Below are 19,471 nucleotides of genomic sequence, written 5' to 3' on the forward strand. Positions count from 1 at the left end.
TGTTTTTGGGATATTCCTGAACTTAAATAGACGACTGTTTAGCTGCGGTCTCGAAGGCATCTGCGGTAGAGGAATGCAACAAGCAATTCTTTTTTGTTTTGGAAGCTCTTAAAAAATCCAATTGCATGAGGACAGAAAATGTTTTGGTGTATAGCTTTATAAACAACTAAAACGTAGTGCTCTTAAGTGGCATGTAGAGATCTGAGTCGGCTTTGGAGTTTTACGGTGGACGAGGTCGATCTTTAGTCCCACACCGTGAGGCTCCTTGGACTGGACTCTGCCGTAATGGAGGTCGAGACGTTAACATCGAAGAAGAGAGCAGTGGTCTGTGCTCTCTGCTTTCCCCTCTTCTTCTGCCTGTTAACCCTTCTTTCCTTGCTCACTCAACCCTCGTCGGATGCTCTGGCTGCAGCAGAACAATGCGTGACTGGTTGAATTTGGAAAAGGGGACACTGTGAAACGAGAGACAGGGCGCCTCGTGCTCTTTACCCACCTGCCCGAGGCGAGGAAGGGGGTAAAAGGATGAAGGAAAGTGTCTGTTGGAACTGTGCTGGTGGTGAGGGACTCGTGCTACGCCTTGGGCAGAACAACCCCTGCTGTGGTCTGCCACACCGAGCACAGGGACTCTTTGCCTCCCCCTACTTTTGTCTTGCTTTTCCACATGCCCCCCCCCCCGCCCTCTTACCCCTATTTCTCTCTGCATGCCTTTCCAAACCTTTTGAGTAGTGCCTGTAGACACACATTAACATGCTGCATGTCGCCCCATGGAGATCCAGCTTGCCATTTACCCCTTCTATTTAAAGGAAACACGGTTTGGTATTTTAGTCGCTAAACCTGGCATTTACTGATGCATATTTAGCAGAAGTCAGCTCTGTTTGAACAAGGGTTATTTTGGGGCACAAGGTAGTCACCCCTGTTGTAAAGTGGCCTGCAGCAAAATGCTCTCCAATTGGTTCACGAGCCACACCGTAATGCATTCCCCACTGATTGGCGCCCTGGGTTAGCAGCTCTGAGATTTTCAGTTCACTCACCTGTCGGGGTGAAGGCAATATTCCCTCATAAAGCACAATAGGGAAATAAAGACACTTAAAAAAAAAAAAAAAAAAATATATATATATATATATATATATATATATATATATATATATATATATATATATATATATATATATATATATATATACATATATATATATATATATATATATATGAATGTATCCATACTAAAAATGTATTTTTTTCTACTTTAGAGAATTCAGATGTGAGCAACGGCCATAAACAATGCAACCCGCGAAGGAAGTTGTGGCAGGGCTGTTCGCTGATGCAACGTTAAACCAGGATTAAGGTCATAAGTTTTGTCCAGCAGGTCTGCTCTCGTCATCTCAACTCCTGTAGCTTTGACTCTGCTTCTCTGCAAATGGAATGTACTGTAACAACCTTTTCCCTTTTTTTAAATATTTATCAGATAAACACATATGCTATTAAAAAAAACAAAACAAACATGACTGTTATGAGATGGATTTCTTGTTTTGAGTTCACAAAAGGGCTTTGGGGGAGACATTGAACAGATGGAGAGTCGGGCTAGCAGCTGTTTTATAGCTAACACGTTCTACTGGAGAGGTAATTAAATAAATAGGAAATATTTCTAAAATATTAACAGATTTTGTCCATTGCACAACTTACAGCAACGTGAGAAAGCCTTATAGCTCTGATTTTTTTTTTCCATTTGAATGTTTCAGGTCATCAAAAAATCTACATTGGTTTTCAAATGATAATTTATGAAGTTATCAAAACAACGTCAATTAAACCTGCCTGGCAACATGAAGTAGACTGAAAGATCTCAAGAAGTCCCCTAATCTAAAGAAATGTAAGAACGGATAAAACAAATTTAATAAAGAGTTGTAAAAGCCATCTCAAAGGCTTAATGGGTAACGAGGGAGCCAGGATCTGCAAAAACATAGAACACCAGTGAACCTTCCTAGATGTGGTCAATCTAAAATGAAGATTCAGGAAAGCATTGTTACCTCATCCAAAATATCCCAACAACAAGAGCCAAAAGCACTTAGCATCTCACTTTCCTCAGTCAATAAAAATGAAAAAAAGTTGGGGTAGGGGTCATCCATGGGGGAGTGACAAGGTCAAAACCTTTGCAGACCAAAATAACATAAAGTGCTCAGATTAAAAAAAAAAAAAAAAAAAACATCTTCATGATCTTTGAAAGTGGCTCCAAAGAAGGTTTGTGACCCATCATAACTTAGCATTTTGGAAAAAGACCATTAAAAATACCAACAATCAAACATGGTGGAGGCAGTATGGTGGTCTGTGGTTGTTTTGCTTCTTCAGGACCTGCTTGACCATGATTCCAGCTCCCTACCCTGAAAATCCTAAAAAAAAATAAATAAATAAATGCCAAAAAACAAACAAAACAAAAGTTTTGGAGTTATCTATTAATGTTAATGCTAAATTTAAAAAAAAAAAAAGACCATAAAAGCATGGCGGTGGTTTTTGTTCTACATTCTGAATGTGAGCGTAATGGTTTGTTGCACGGTCTAACATGTGCTCCATCTGCAATTTATGTCAGTGTGTGACGTGGTGGAAGCTGTTTTTCTCAGTCATGTACAAAAGCCTTAATGGGAAACAGAGGTCAGAGTTCCCTGAGCGCTCTGCCCCAAGATGATCTGGATGGTTTTTTTTTGCGCTGAGAACGATTACTTGTGCATTTAGCTGCACATCTGCGGGAATGTTGTCATTTCGCCTGGGGTCACGAGACCCATTCATATTTAATGGCGTACAGACAATCCCATCCTCTCGCTGCTTACACGTCGTTTTATCCACCTGCCAGCAAACTCATCTTTAATTCACCACTTTTCCCACTTTATCTGTCATTAGCCCAACTGAAGCCCACCTGGTTTGCTGCTTTATAGCCTTCCTCGTTCTTCTTCTTTTTTTCTTTTTCTCCCTTGATTGTGGGGAAAATCTCCACCGAAGGAATTCTTTTTAACACCTGAGCATTCACTTCAATCCTCTCGCTTCGCGTTATTTTGCGGCGGCCCTGACCTGAATACACCAACAATCCCTCCCCCTGTCCAGCCCTCCCACCCGAGCACACGCTTTTTTCTTTTTTTTTTTTCAGGGGCACAGCCGCACATTTTTTTCTTCCATTCAAATGAGCACTTGATTCCAGTGAAAGGAGCCACTTCACTTGTCCTTCGCCCCAGATTTCGTTTAAAAAAACAAAAAAAAACAAAGTTGCTTTGTCAGAGGAGAGAACTTTGCTCTCGGTAATAAATAGCAACGCTTTCATCTCTCCCTGCATGTATGCAGGAACCCGCTGTGGTCCTCACATTTAAATTAGGCTCTTCCAGCTCTAACGTTCGACTTGTTATGTTTCCCCCATAAGCAGCCGGGCCTTGAGAGGCTCTCAGTGTCAGGGCTTCACATTTATCTGCCCCGCTCGGAGTGAGGCGGCAGCTGCTATTTGCATCGGTGTAAAGCAAGAAGAAGTGTGGATGGGGGTGGGGGGAGGAAAATGTCCTTGCAGGACAACTTTTGTTTTGATAAATGAGTGTCTGCACCTACTGGTGCTTCTGCAAAAGTGATGGGAGGGGGTAGCAGAACAATATGCATGTCAGAAGTGGAGATTAATGGCAGCTTCTTTCCTTAGATGGGAAAAAAAAAGAAAGGAAGAAAGAAAGAAAGAAAAGCACCAGGACAGCAGCTAAATAACCTCTTTTGTTGTCTGCCTGTCAGAGGAGAGTTTCTAGTAGTTTTGCAACAAATGTTGGAGAATTATCCTCCCAAAGAGCTTTCAGGATAGAGTCGTCTTCTGTTGTGCTGAGGTAACGCTGATGTAAGCGTCCTTGCTGAGACGTCAGTGCTGAAACGTATGCACGGAGAAGGAACACTCGGCAGTGTTTTGTTCCCTTAGCAGACCTTGTCAGAAAGTTTTGGATGTCGTTTTATGTCTTTGTGCCGCGTGTTTGTGTGCCGGCGGGTTTAGAGATGTGAAAATCAGATTTCACGGCATCTTTTTCTCTGTCTTAATGATCCCTGGCTTTCAAGAATTCAGATGGTCCGAGTGGGGTTAGTCTCACGGACGTATCAGCCCCGACTTGACCTATAAATCTAAATTTAAAGTCTATTTTTAGTGGCTTGCTAAAATAATATTGAAGGTTACATATTGGACAAGCTTTATGGGAATTGTCTTTTATTAGAAATATGTTTTTTTTATTTCTCAAAATAAATAAAAAAATCATCAGTGTAGAAACAATTCTGTATCTCAAAACAACTTTTATAAAGTTCATAAATCATAAATTCCTTTTCACAAAGAGCTTTGCAAACCGTTTCCTAAAAGCCACAAAGTGTATTTTTAACATACTGACAACTGCGTTTGACCCTAATTGCTGCTGGTTGTCAAGGTTTTATCCCATTTCACTGCAGTTAATCTGTGCTTTGTGTCAGCTCTGCTCCAGACGCCCATCCACAAAGACCTAACTGCACCTCAGGAATCATTAAAAAAAAAAAAAATAGGATTGACTGTGTGAAAAAAGAAAACCAAGGGTTCGCCAAAGCCGGCGCAGGAAGTCTACGATGGCCTCCCTCTCTGTGGAGCTACGCGTATGGATCTCCATCTGAGTCACCCAGTTCTCTCAGAGCGATAATATGACATGCCTGGCAGCCATCAGCATTTTGTGGGTGTTCGCTGTGTTTATCACTGCGTTCACCCCGGCATGGAGAAAAGATGGAAGATGCTGTTGGGAGGAGACGACAGTGAAGGGGAGGCAAAAGGTCACGCCCCGACGTCAGAGGAGGAGGGTGATGGGAGCACTTCAGAGGAGCAGTCTGAAGATTCATTCTGTCATAAACTCAGTAGTTTTCTAAAGATGGAGAAACTTTACACTTTGAATGCTTCAAATTATTTCCATTTTCTTACAACGTCAACTGGATATTTTATGATTTTTTTTTGAGTAATGAATTCTTCCTTTCTGAGTGGCTCTTCAGCTCATGTTGGCTTTAAACTATGTTTTGTCTTCTTCTTTTTTTTTTTTTTTTAAAAAAGGAAAGTTAATGCATCTTTTACCTTCTCTGTTGAAACCTGGATTGGTTTTTCACAACAATCTTGTTGCCAACCATTTTTTTGTTTTTACCATTACGTCCTAAGCGAAAGCAGAAATATGCCTTATTTTTTATGGAAACTCAAAATCAAACACATATTACCCGAATAAGGGTAATATTGTAATCGACAACAATGTTTGCCTTCAAAAGAAAGGTAAACATTAGACAGTTTACGGCTAATTCATTTCCAAGATTTTCTGTAAATAGTATTAATTGGTTTTAGAAAAGCATGATAGAGCTCAGTGACTGGTCCTAAAAGTAACAGCGGCTGCAACTAGGTCAACATATTCATGCCAGCAGTTCAGATTTTCTTCTCTTTTTTCTCTCCAAATCTTACAAAAACATAATTTTTTTCTTCCTTCTTCATTCTTTCCCTCTCTCTCACTCTTCACAACTCAATAACTACTTCAAGCTAACTCTCTGAGCCGTACTATAAGAGAGAAACCGGTTTCATCACGCAGGAACATTATATATCACTTCTTCCATGAGGGAATGTGATTTGTTTTGTACAGCAAATAACAAAGACACTAGTAAGCATTTCCGACACTGGCGAAATTAAAGACCGATGGCTCCCTCTGCTGTTGACAACTGAGAAGGCATTAATAATAATAATAATAATAATAATAATAGTGTCCACCCTGGTATCAGCAACCCGGATGTAGTTCCTCTGGTTCAGAGAAGTAGCCTGGCTAATTGTAGCATTCTGTGGTTGTGTTATCACACTTTAAAGTCGTCGTGTTTTTCAGCGTATACATGGTGTGACTATCGACTTCACTGTAGAATAAGATTAGGAGACACCAGCATCAGCGGACGCCCGATCTTAAATGAAGTGGATCTGTATCGAGTAGCAGATTCGGATCAGGAACTTCCGAACTAGAACTAAAAAAAAAATCACTTTAATCCAAGAATCTGAATAGCATCTGTTTGAAAAACTTTCAACAACTTGAAGTCATAGTATGCAGTAACAGATCTGTAGCTCTTTCAGATTTTTGTATGCAAAGCAAAGGATACTCCTATAAGGACACCTGAAAACGTGTTTCCTGAAAAATATCTGAAGCAAATAAAGTTGTGGGGAAAAAAAGTCAGCGTTCATCTTCTGTTGGATTTTTTTTCTTTCTTTTTTATCTTTCTTTTACCCTGATAACCGAGAACTCAGTTTGCTCGGACCCCCACCCGTAGCATCCCTGGATCGTAGGATCCCACGGTTTGGGAAAAACTGTCTGTTGATGACCACCACCTCTCCCCCTAAAACTGGACTCCTGTCACAGACAGAACCATAGAAGAAGCAGGGATCTGTCGTGTTAAACTTTCAGCAGGGACAGAGAAACTGGTAGGAGTCGATGGGAAAACGTTTGTAGAGGGACTAAGCTTCAAAGAGCACTTAAACTAGAGCAGCTGTGAACTCATCACGCAGGTTGAACAGCCAGCTGTGGGTCTGCATCTTGAAGCTGAGGGTTTGATTCCCGGTGAAAGTCGAGTCTCCAGTGGAACGCTTCTCTAACCGGCCACTAGGTGGCATTATACAGAAAGGTCTGCCAATCTATACTACATCCTTTATGAGGGAGACGACTCTGGTCCTGTTTAAGACGTTAACTATGAACTTTTTACATCCAAATGTACCTGTATACCTGTAACCTATGTTGATGTTAAGCTGCTATACAAAAATCAAGAAAAGCTTTGGGATTTTGTGTGTTTATGTAACTGAATGTAATGCAACAAATATAAAGATTTTGTTCATATGTTTTTTAAATACATATCTGGGAGTGACCCTCACATAAAATATATTAAAATAAAAAAAAAGGATAAACGGGGTGAAAAGGGTTCAATGTGTGTCTAAAATATGCAAGTTACTGCAGATTCAAGGCCTGAGAGTTCAGCCTAATTACCCAGTCTAATTAGAGGCACGCTGCAGGCAGTCTGAAGGATGACCACGGCCAAATCATGAGAGCTAAGTCTTGGATACACAACCCGCTGCTTTGCTAATGAGTAAGGACAACTGAAAACTTTTTTATCCTTTTATTTTTCTGTCAAATGGCAGAGGAAGTCGAGTTAAAGCTCACAGCTGGATTTGTTCTTGATCACTGGTAATACATCTGCCTAAATAGAAGAAAAACTCTGGCTAGCTTGATTAAATTTAGTGAGCTGGCATTGGAACATTGGATGCTTCACATCATTCTTTTAAAATGAAAGTGAACAGTACCTGTTCTGTTCAACTCTTTCCAGGAGTGGTTCCAAGCCAACCTTTCTGGCATTCACAGTGAGAGTCCATGAATACCAGGACCTCCCCTACTGCCTGGGCAGCACCCACTGAGCAGCACTCTCCAACACTCAGGCGCCTGGCGCTGTGAATCAAACGCACCCCATCCAGACGAGACACACACTCAGAACGGTTTTCAGGCAACCAGGAAGGTGTAAATACAAGGCAGGTAGGCAAGAAGGCAGGCAGGTGTGGTACTGAGCACACTGTGCACGGTGCGCAGGAGGGTGGACCAAGCCTTGTCATGGAAACAGATGACCACACTCAAAACCTTTGGCCATAGCTTTAAATGGCCAGTGGAGGCTTTGATCTTTGCTGCTCACATAGATCAAAAATAGAAATTCTGACCTTTTTATAATCAACAAATTTCATTTGGGTTTTGTTTTGTTTTGTTTTGCTGTTGTTGTTTTTAGGTCAGGGGAGACCCCAAGGTTGTGTATGGAGTCTGAAGCAGAATTTGATTTGGGGTCCCAATTCTAGTTCACACTGCACATGAAATAAATATCAGTCAATAAATTGTGAAGATAAGGTTATTTCTCTGATTTGCTCATTCGATCTGGGAAGTTGTGTCTACTGAGTCAACTCTGTATGGATTGGTCAACTTCAATGAATGTACTGATTAATTGGCAGTTACGTCCATGAAATACGGCTTCAATACAGACAATCATAAAAGGACTGAGCAGATAATATTTGAATGTCAATGTAAACATCAAATGCTGAACGGTCTGACTCTGTCTTTGTGTTGAGAAGCATGGCAGCTCTGAGGGCTCATTTTGGCACCGTAAGAACATGTTGCTCTGGATATTAGGGACTTTCTGTTGGTTCCAGTGTGTGAATGAGTGAAGTGAGGCTAGCACTCCTCCCATTACGCCTCTGAATCGGAAGCCGAGGATAACGATTACCAAATGAGAGGACACCTGGAGACACGACAAGAAAGAAGTCAGAGAGACGGTTTTAGAGAGGAAGACGAAGGCGTTACAATGACGTTGGACACGAAAGGAGGATCCTGGTTCTTGTGGGAGTGTTAAAAGTCTCAGGATTTGAAAAGCAAAGATTCCCCCTTGAGTTTCCTCACCTGTAGCTGCATTTAACTTCCCCCCCATGTTTCTCTGTGCAGCCAAAAAAACACACAGAAAGGAGCAAAGTTTCCACTGGCCTCATATTCTCAGACTTCTCAGTCAGCTTATGACTTCTTTTACCCATGGATTGTGGACAAAACATAAAAGAGATTATTTTCATTGAAACCATTTTCTCAGACAGATGTGACACAAAAAGACGATGGCGTCTTATCAATTTATCCAATGTTTTCTGGTTTTGGAACCACCCAAAGGCCAATCTTTACTCTCTTTAAAATCTGTCCAGCTATTTAGAATGCCAGATGACGAATGATACATTTCCAGAAAAAGAGATTAATATATGTTTTTATAATCTGATGATCCTTAAAACATGTATTTCACTGGCTTCCTGTAACTTATAGGATTCAGTATAAAATTGCACTTATCACCCATCACTGTCTACATGGAACCTCACCGGATTACCTGAAGGACCTCCTTACTTCACATTCAACTTCTAGACCCTTAAGATCCCAATCCAGCAATCTTCTCCACCTTCCTCGATCAAGACTAAGGACTGATCGAGCATTTGCTGTGGCTGCTCCTCGTCTTTGGAACTCTCTCCCGGACTATTTGAGAGCCCCGCATTGTCCGATTTTAAAACTGGCTTGAAAACTTTTCTCTGTAGACAAGCCTTCTCCACTTTTATTTGACAGTCTTTTTTTAATTGTTTTTGATTGTTGATTTTATGTTTTTAGATGAACCATGTAGCACTTTGAGATTTTTATTAATGAAAAGTGCATTATAAATTAAATTTATTATTATTATTATTATTATTATTATTATTATTATTGTTGTTGTTGTTGTTGTTGTTGTTGTTGTTGTTATTATTATTATTATTATTATTATTATTTTAATTCCTCCTCATAATTTTCTTTTAAGTCGTCAGATATCATGTCAGTTCGGTTCATTGTTTAATTGCGAATGGTTTATGAAGCTTTAACAATTTTCTGTGAAATGATGTGATCGGAGCTGACCCGAGGTTGTTCTATGTTATCCATACTTGATCACTTTAGCACTGTGATAATAACTCATTACGGTTAACTAATGAGGAGACTGAACCGAACAGTTCGGTAAAAATGTAAAAACTGTAGACAAGAAAGCAAAATTTGTCAAGTCAAACAAACAACCGTATAGGCCAAAGATGGAAAAGGTCATTTTGTTGTTTTTGATCATTTTATTTCTATGTCCTTGTCATTGCTTGCTTGTGTATTTAACCAAATGTAATGCTACGGCTTAAATTTGGCTCTAACTTTAATGTAGAAAGACAGTCATGTGAAGATGCTGCGCAGGGGTTCCGCCCTCTACTGGTCAACGACAGCATTGCCTCTCACGTTTTAAATCCATGTAATTAAAGGGGGGAAATGTTGGATTTCAAAACCACTTAATGGTAAAGTCGTTGTTTCATCTGATGCTTTCACGCCAATCCTGAACTCTTTACACAATCAGTGTAATCTGAAGTGATTTCAGAGGGAATAAAAGAACATGACACCTCCTTTTGTGTTGTTGTTGTTGTTGTTGTTGTTGTTGTTATTATAATCACACAATGCACCACATTTGATGAAATAGTACAGACGTTTCGCTTTTTTATCATTAAACTTACTATGACGTAGAGCTAACCCCTCTTACTCCATGTACAACAATGTCAATTTCACAACAGTCCGACGATTCAGTTTAAAGGTTTAGATTTTCTTCCAGCAATTTATTTGAAGTCAGTAAAAAAATAAAAACATAAAAAAATCAGAATAATTATTTTCAGTATCATAACATTAATAGATTCGCGCGTTATTTAATTGACATCATCTTTATTTGGATTAGAAGGGTATGTTACAACAAAAGAGCAATAATTTCAATAGAAGCATCCTGTAGCGTTCACTCATTCCGCTGAACATATCTTCAATGATATATGGATCTGTTTATTTTCTATATCGGATTAAAGGCTTTGGTTGCATGACTGAGCAGAATGCTCTCCTCCTGACTTCTGTGCGGACATTCAGGGTTCAGTGGGCTTCGGAAGCCCTTTTTGTCACCGTTTCCTAACCTCCTTGTGACAGCGGAAGACTGCGCTGAAATTATAATCACATGTTGCAGATGGTGTTGGACAAACGAACACGCACAGACGGCGACGGGTATCATACCCTCTTCCTTCTTCTTTTTGCGGGGAGGGATTGCGTGAGAGATCACCGACCTGCTCCAAGCGACAAACTGGGAAAAAAAAAAAAAAAAAAAAAAGTTTCTAATAATTCAGTCATATGAGGGGGCTGTCATGTGTGGATCTTTTCGTGTTATCAGATCACCACTCTAACGAAAAAGATCGTCTTTGTTTGGAGGGGAAATGTCACTATGAAAGTTCACCTATATGGATTTTTTTAAAAAAGAAAAGAAAAAAAAGAGGGGCGCCAAATTATATCTAATTTTATTATTGCTTAATCATATATATATGATTAAGCAATATATATATATATATATATATATATATATATATATATATATATATATATATATATATATATATATATATATATATATAGAGAGAGAGAGAGAGAGAGAGAGAGAGAGAGAGAGAGAGAGAGAGAGAGAGAGAGAGATATCTATATATATATATATATATTTAAGAAACATTTACACAAAAGGTATGTGTTTATTTTTGCAAATGGGACATTCAAATACTTACAAAGTTGACTAGAATAGAAAATTGCAAATCACATTTCACGAATAAAATGTCTTTTAATAAGTTGCTTTGTCCGAATCGTTTATTGTGACAAAGGTGTTTGTAAAATAGGGAAACGAGCATGCGCATCTCCTGTCTCATGAGTTCCCTTCCGCAGTGAGTCTTAATGAGTGATGACATGCACCTTATTAGGAAGCGTCACATGTTTGTGCGCTCAGCAGCGGAGCCCGTTAAATTCGAGGACATCCCTGCGGACAGAAGTGAAGAAGGTGCTGGACGTGGAGAAGGGGACCACAAGCTGGGTCTGTCCTGTTTCGCTGTTTGTGAAACTTCGCTTTTTTAATATTTTCTTTGTTTTGTTGTGTGTTTTTCTTTCTTTCTTTCTTTCTTTCTTTCTTTTTTTTTTGGACATGGGGATCCTGCAGTACTTGTGTCTCCTCGCTTTTTGCGCCTGCTGTGTTTGTCAAGTTGATGGGCGAAGAAGTAAGTTTGAACTTTTATCTTGTTTGAGTGAAGACGGGAAAATTTGTTTTTGGACAAATAGAAATGTGCTTGTTGTCATTCAACTGTTATAAGCCAGATGCCTCCCGCAGTTCTTCCACAATAGCTGCCCTGTGTTCAGTCCCGTGAAACTAATTACGGCTCATGCTCAAGCTCCAAGTCACTGATCAAAGTGTCATCCACCCTTAAACTATTATTTATTTACGCACTAAAAATATATTTTTTGTTCTTTTTTTGTGTGTGAATCAGTCACATTATTCAAACTGTCACGCTTATCACATTCTAAAAACACGTTGAATTGAATATATATATATATAAAAAAAGAAAAATACAATCTTGTTTCGATTGCAGAATAGTGATGGTTCGTCCGCACCCATATCTGCTCCAGTAGATACTCGAGAAATTTTCTCCTGTAATCAAATTAGATCGATGGAATTTGTTGTTTTCGTCTGCTGTCAGTCTGACATTTAAAATGTCTCAACGAAACTGAAGTTAGACTGAATTAGGTAACAGTTCTGCGTCGGGACCACCTCATTTGTTTTCAGAGGAAAAATGATTAAAAACCCGAACCAAAACGGGACCGACAGGAAAATAATCCATTTCATTATGATACATTTTGACTTATTTTTTATTTTTTTTACCATCATTTCCATTTTAAGCAACCAGATTTGACTCTTGTATTCCGAAATTCGTCGGAATTCACAATCAGAATAAATAAATTTTTATATATATTATATTTTTAAGATTACTTTTGGCTTTTACTTTGCTTCTTTGTAGAAAGCAAAAAGATTTTACCCTTTACTCTCTCAAAAAGAGATTCAAGATTTCACTTGAACAACATGTGAAATTTCAACCACGAGCTTCAATACAATTTTTTTTTAGGATTTTATTTGATTGAACAATTTTAAAAGAATTGAGCGTTTTGTGTACCATGCATTTGTTCCCAGCCTCCTTTACTTGTGTGCCCCTAAATAAAATCCACTTGAGAAGACACATGATTAGTAACTAGAGTCCTCTTCTGTGTCTTTCAAATTCAGTTTAAATCCAGCTGTTTGTTGGAGAACATTAGAAAACAACAAGACACAACATGGAGGTTTGAGATAGTGATGCAGATGAAACTTGCTTGAGTTGTTCATACAGTTCTCTTTGTGTTTTTCTCCTTCTCTAGCATACAGTGATGTTTTCCCCCACAAGCATTCATTAGCTGGCAAGTTCCCGTTTCCAATTCCAGCAATCCCTGGATGGGAGCCTGACACCAATCCGTGGGACGATTACCTCTACCCTCCATTAAGCTCAAACCCAAGAGAGCTCATGCATCACAGAGGTGAACAAGTCTTTTCTACTGTAACTTCAAATCGTCTGCAGATCGTTTCTGGCTCTAGAGTAACCTGCACCTCTCTGCAGGCAAACCGAAGGTTCATCTGACCAGCGACAGCCCGGCTCTCAATGGCTCATGCATTACCTTTACTGCTAAGCTGGAGTATCCTCCATGCCAGAAGGAAGACGCAAACGGGGACCTTGTCTGGGACGAGCACTGCGAGGATGGTACGGAGCTGGAGGCCTCAGGTGCTGCCAGAAAGTCAAGCAAGGGCACAAATGGCACATCACACCTCCTAGACATAGAAAAATGATCAGTCTGGAAAACTGTTAAGCTGTGATGTCTGTTTTTTTTTTTTAAACCAATAACAACAAAACAAATGTGATAAGAGTAAATAAAAACAGAAATAAGGGTTTGCCTCCTCATAAAATGAAAAGTCAATTTCATTAAATGCGTACCGACTAAATTCGCTCAACAAACTGAACACGGTAGTTTTAACCTTTTGAATAAATCTTATTTCAGTTACCTCATTGTACACTGAAAGTCACTCATTAGTAGAAGTCAACAAATCTAATTATTATTTTTTTCTAACAAGACATCCCCTTCTTTGCCTTTGGACAGCCAACGGACAGCTTCGCTCAGGCTACGTCTATAACTGGACTTCTTGGTTGGATGACTATGGCTTCGGGAAGTGCACAGACCCGACAAAATGCAACGTGTTCCCTGATGGGAAGCCCTTCCCCCAGAGCAACGACTGGAGACGCAAGAGTTACATCTACGTGTGGCACACAATGGGTGAGACAGATACGACAAACGGCAACAAGCAGAACAACAAACATCCTTTCGTACGAGCCTCCTCCATGTTTCGTCTCTGCTTTCTAGGCCAGTACTACGAAACATGCGATGGCTCTTCTTCCAGTGTGACCATCAATACCACTAATATCCCGCTGGGGGGAGAAGTCATGGAGGTTATGGTGTACAGGAAGCGTGAGCGCAGGAAGTACAGCCCCTTGACCAGTGATAACACCGTCTTCTTAGTCACAGGTGGAGGCATATTTACATGTTCAAGTGTCAAACAGAACACAACCTGAACGGTTTTAAAATAATAGCTACTTCCTGCATGCCCTCAGATAAGATCCCACTGGCCGTCGACATTTCCCAGAAGTCCGTAGTCAACAAGTCTGCCAGTGTTTTCATCCGTGGAGAGGAGATTGTCTTCAAGGTCCAGCTTCACGACCCCAGTGGTTACCTAAAGACAGCCGCTTCAGTGGATTACATCTGGGACTTCAGAGACGGAAACCAGGTCGTGACACACCGCGAGGTGACCACGCACACCTACAGCACGCTGGGAAGGATGAATGTGAAGCTGGTAGTGGAGGCCGCGTTTCCTGTCGAGTGTCCACCCACCTCTGCCACTCCGACTCCGAGGCGCCCCACATCGCCACCTCTCACAGGTACTCGACCGAGACAGCCAGGCTTGTAAAAGCGTCCTGGTCAAACGGCATGATGTTTTTCGGCATGGAGAAGTCGCAAAGCTTCCAGAAAAGCTTAGTTCTGGTCACTAATGTTAAGAAAGGGGTTTATTCACAGCCTATTAATGAATGGCTCTTGGCAGTAACCAAACTAATCGGATCTGAACAGGAGTCCTGCCAACATCACACAAGTTTGCGGCCACACAAACTAAACCTCGATGAAGCAACAGAACAGAAATGATATTCTGATGATAATGCAAAAACATGACTTTTCTTGTGCGATGTAAGATCTTGCTAAATGTGTTGAAGTTGATTGACTCCATTGGCAGAACCAAACTTTTTGCAGCACCCAAAACTTCCAACACAGCCCAGGTGTTTGGTGTTGGATTGTGTTTGATTATCTGAGTCATATCAATGTGACAAAACAGGCAAAAACAGAAACAATCTGTACCAACCACCTGTTATCAATTGGCTTAGTAAAGACTGAGAAACAGCAACAACCAACGGACATATACAGGATCTGCACGAGATTTCTGATGAGTTCCACCTTGGATGTCATTAATTTTTCTAAAAATTAACCTAATTTTCAATAATTTCTATAAACTTATCACCTTACCGAGCCTAAATCCGACTGTTTTCTGTTTAGCTCAGTGTGGATTACGAAAATTATTTTTATTTGCAAAATGACAGAGTGACGAGCAAGATGTTTTATTTTCATAGCTTTTCTAAAACGCTGAGGGTTTACACCCATTTCCTTAATATTCATAAGAATAGCTTTGAATTAAACGATTCAGCTACTTTTCCATAAAATCATGATTCTAAAAACTGTTCTTATGGGTCTTCTCCGTCAGCGGCCCCCACAACTCCTCCGGCTACACATGCTGTCACAACGAAGATCAAGACGACGTTGGGTGAGTTTGCTTGTGGACGGGAGGTACAGTTTGTTCATGAAAAGAACCATCTCGAATGCCTTTAACTGTCCCTCGTCTCGTCTCTGTTTCAGCACCACCCAGAACCAGCCAGCCCGTTAACTCCTCCACTTTATCTGCCGTGACGACGACGACGACGGGGTTGCCCACCACAGAGCCCCTCCTGTCCACGGTCGCCACAGAATCCAACCCCACCACCCTGCCTTGGCTCCGAAGCAGGGGTCTCAACGCCAACGAGTGTTTCCGATACGCCTACGGAACCTTCTCGGGCAACATCACTATAGTCGGTAGGCTGAGCAGAATATCTAACGATTTCATTTCTTCTTTTTAACAGTAAATCTAGCAGCATCTCCTTTGTCCTTTGATAACTGCGTTAGCTCCAGCTTCTCTCAAGCGTGTCGTCTCGCTACTTGTGTTCTACGCAGAGCCAAAGCCCCCACTGAGGAACCGGCTAAACAGTCGCATCGTGGACGTGTCGGCTGCCAGGGTGACCAACACCGACGTCAGCTTCAGGGTGAAATGTCTGGGAAGGTGAACATTTTGTTTTCTTCTTTTTTTTTTTTTAACTTAAAATACATACAATTTATTTAAATCTTAATATTAGGAAATGTTTCAACACTCCATTTGATTTTGAGATCACATTTAGATGGAAACTAAAGAGTCCTTAAATACAAGAATGCTAAGGAAATATAGTATTTTAAAAAGACTGAGTTGTAAGAGCAATAAGTGGGACAGGAAAACCAAACCTATTTGGGATTCTAGTAAAGGTTTGGATTGGAGGGAGTGAAACACCCCAGCATCTTGACTTGAACAATGTGGTGAAGACGCATCCAATCTTCATTTCCAGTTTATTCAATAACATAAAATCTGGATTTTACCCAGTTATCTCCATCGCTCCTTCGCAGCATCCCCACTTCAGCCTGCACCATCGTGTCAGACCCCAGCTGCTCTCAGGTGCGCAACATCATGTGCGACGACGTGCCGCCTTCATCCGAGTGTGAAGTGCGCCTGCGGCGAAGGTTCCTGGAACCGGGCACCTACTGCGTGAACATCACCCTGGAGAACTCCAGCAGCATGGCACTCGCCAGCACCACCATCACCATCAGCAAGTCTCAAGACGCACCCGGTTGGTTGGAAAAGTGCTCTGGAAACATAATGCCCTCCTCAGAAATTTTAATTATTTAATAATAAAAAATTGTCCCTATTATTCATCCCAGCGCCTAAAACTTCAAACACCGCCCAGGTGGTTCTGACTTCAAGTGCCGTGCTGGTGGGAGTCTTCGCGATCGTTGCCTACATGGTCTACCGGTGAGTGTGCATCATTTTGAATCCTGTGAATTAATTACCCATTCAGAACAGATGACAAGGATGTTTTCTTGTGCAAATAAAACAAAGAATTATGACCCTCTAAAATCTTTTTTTTTCTTTTTTTAAGACGTCACAAGGTTTACAGACCCATCCGAAGGTCGCTAGTTGAGGATGCCTGTGCCAATTCTGGTGCTGCAGGTCACATGGTTCGCCTGAGGGAGGCGCTCTTCCCCTCTAGCGAGGAGAGTCGCCACCTTTTGACCGAGAGACAGGCTTTGTAGGGTTTGGAGGAGTTGCATCAAATAAGCTTTTTTTTCTCTCTCTCTCTCTCTCTCTCTTGTGCTTTAAAATAAAAGACACTTCTGAAATGAAGCAATGAGAATTGATACTAATAATGTCCTAATGCTCTATAATTCAGAGAAAATGTACTAAAGAGGTCGCTTGATTTGTGGCTGCTGCACTAATTTTAATGTCAGCTTCGAATGAATTTGCTGTGAAGGAGTTTCGATAAGTCATATTGGTGCCTTTGATTAAAAGCAATATGAAGAAATGTCAACATTGAGGATGCATTGTACCTTTTTCCATAAACTCTTGCAAAACCTTTGGTTTTTGATTCATTATTAAACAATTTCAACTTTAAAGTTCGAGTCCTAAATTATTTAAAGATCTCTTAAACAATTCATTTCATTAATGTAATTCTTCATGATATATTTGTGTCATGCTAAAGATTTTGCCCTGTAATCTGACTAATGAAGTCACCCTGGTATTTGAAGAGTTCATGGATTCCTGACACTATATTGCATGTTTTAATGTGACAACTGAAGGTTTTCTTTGATTGTTCCTGTGGAAAAATTGCAAAAAGACACAGATGAAAGTGTTTTTTTTTTTGTTTGTTTTTTTTCAGAATGTCCAGGTATTAAAAATTAAGTTGCTGTTTCAATTGTAGAGACACAATACAGATGTCTATTTGAATCATCATGATTGTTTTTGCATTCATCTGATAACGGCCACTGAAATATTTAGTCTCAATTTGCTGTTTAATAAAGAAGAAATAAAAAGAAATTTTAATGACATTGAAAATGTTTACAGCAGCATCTAATACTTGAAGGCGCCTAAGGATACACCAACCAGTGCATTTTCCACGTACTTTTCTTGCCTCGGCTATATTTTGAAAAGTTTGATATAATCCAGGACATTCAGGAATGAAATATCAACTTTGAGGTTTTTTGTTGTTGATGGAGACTGCCAGGGTACACCTGTAGTTTTAGATTATTCTTTTTAAAGGGACAGCATTATGCACTTCCCAGACACACATAGTGCCATTTTGTATGCCAAGTGGGGTAGGGCTGCTTAGAAACTGCAGCTCAGAGGAGAATCTGCGATTTGAAGGCGGCGCTTTCTTCACCCGACAGGTGTTTTGCACAGCTGAATGGTTGCCACTGGAGACTAAAGGGTTTTTCAAATGTGCATGAAAGAATCAAAGCAACATTCCAGGTATGTTTGATAAGCTTTACGTGATGTAAAACTAAAAATGAGTCGATTTGATTGTCAGAGCATTCTGCAGTAAACATTTTCTCCACGCACTGCTACCCCACTCCATCCAGATGTGAAAAAGGAATCCAAGTCAATGACTTTCAAGATGATACCATGTGTTTTTTTTTTCTTCTCACGCCCTCCCCCAAACGAGCCAATAAAACACAGCTGGGTAATAAAATAGGCAAGTATTTCAACCTAATGGTGATCATCATCTTCAGAACCACCAACTGGTTTTTTTATTCCTGGTTGGTTTCTGCACATAATCTCCACTCAGACTCTTTAGTTTTCCATCACAGCATTCTACAGTTTGGAAATCCACAGGATTTTTTATTTATTTATTTTTTTTTAAACTAAAATGATGCCAGTGACAAAGACAGGACTGCAAATGAATGCATGGTACTCTTATAAGTCCAATTTTACACACCAGTCCAGCAACATTGCTGCTAAGAATCAGCTAAACACCTTTGAAGATGGAATTCAATTGAAACAGCAAAACACTAGTGGACATCCACAAAGAGAAATCTGGATTTGCTTTATTTCGTTGTGAAAAAGCTCTTTGGCAATATGTCTTACGCCACTGAAAAGCCTATTTATTCTCTTAAATGGTGCCACAATAAGGAAATGCAAGTGTGGGTTGTGCTGGAAAACTTGCCAAATTGTCCTCGCTCGATGCCAAACAGCTTACTCTGCCCTTGGTATTTCATCAAATTGTATTACTGAAGTTTGAACACACAAGAAATCAACTTAATTCAACATGGAGAACCATATGGAACCAGAACGGCCAGAATCTTCATGCCTCATCTGGCATGAGCAACGCAACCAAGTTGATCCAATGAGGTTTTGTGGCAAGGACTGAAGGGGAGGCTTTTCCTTTCCCTCCAATCTCAAATTCTAGAGAAACCCTGAAACAAATTTGTGGATTTTTGGGAGGAAAAGTAAAGACGTCGAAGGTAAAAGCTCAGACAGAGTGGTAATATGTGATAGATGCAGGTTGGAGAATCTCAACATTTCTGCACTGTGATTGCCTCCAATGCCAAAAATAAAACCTTCACCGTTTGAACTCGATTGCATTTTCTTTACGAATGTGGCTCATTTTAGTATGTAATTTTTACTTGTACAAGATTTTCCATGAAGGAAAAGAAAAAAAAAATCCCTTGTCATGTGCTACATTTAGAAAAAAAAAAATAAAGCACATCTGAATTTCATTTGGCAGATTTTTAAATGAGTCGAGAATGACTTTAAAGAAATGTTG

At 40.1% G+C, this 19,471-nt stretch overlaps 1 protein-coding gene across 3 annotated transcripts; it reads left to right on the top strand.

Moving 5' to 3' along the window:
• The first annotated feature begins 11,313 nt into the window (after positions 1–11,313).
• gpnmb (glycoprotein (transmembrane) nmb) lies at positions 11,314–17,324 on the top strand. 3 transcript variants are annotated; one of them, XM_088010162.1, is made up of 13 exons: positions 11,314–11,424; positions 11,581–11,638; positions 12,825–12,980; positions 13,061–13,222; positions 13,596–13,769; positions 13,857–14,018; positions 14,105–14,428; positions 15,298–15,357; positions 15,450–15,662; positions 15,801–15,906; positions 16,281–16,501; positions 16,593–16,683; positions 16,811–17,324. In XM_088010162.1, the coding sequence occupies exons 1-13, from the start codon at positions 11,329–11,331 to the stop codon at positions 16,962–16,964; spliced, it is 1,977 nt and encodes a 658-aa protein (XP_087866288.1). In that variant the 5' UTR covers positions 11,314–11,328; the 3' UTR covers positions 16,965–17,324. The 3 variants fall into 3 exon arrangements, with proteins under 3 accessions (XP_087866288.1, XP_087866286.1, XP_087866287.1); XM_088010160.1 differs by having other exon boundaries at positions 11,333–11,638; XM_088010161.1 differs by having other exon boundaries at positions 11,339–11,638; positions 13,061–13,201.
• Positions 17,325–19,471: the final 2,147 nt, after the last annotated feature.

The sequence above is a fragment of the Poecilia mexicana genome, unplaced genomic scaffold (genome assembly GCF_051168715.1).
Source record: "Poecilia mexicana isolate PSO_F unplaced genomic scaffold, ASM5116871v1 scaffold_11, whole genome shotgun sequence".
Classification (NCBI taxonomy): domain Eukaryota; kingdom Metazoa; phylum Chordata; class Actinopteri; order Cyprinodontiformes; family Poeciliidae; genus Poecilia; species Poecilia mexicana.

Excerpts from the sequence above, each read along its gene's own strand:
- gpnmb (XM_088010162.1), top strand. The coding sequence starts at position 11,329 with ATGACATGCACCTTATTAGGAAGCGTCACATGTTTGTGCGCTCAGCAG. Across the intron at positions 11,639-12,824 it reads TCAAGTTGATGGGCGAAGAA|CATACAGTGATGTTTTCCCC; the intron begins GTAAGTTTGAAC and ends CTCCTTCTCTAG. Across the intron at positions 14,429-15,297 it reads CACATCGCCACCTCTCACAG|CGGCCCCCACAACTCCTCCG; the intron begins GTACTCGACCGA and ends CTTCTCCGTCAG.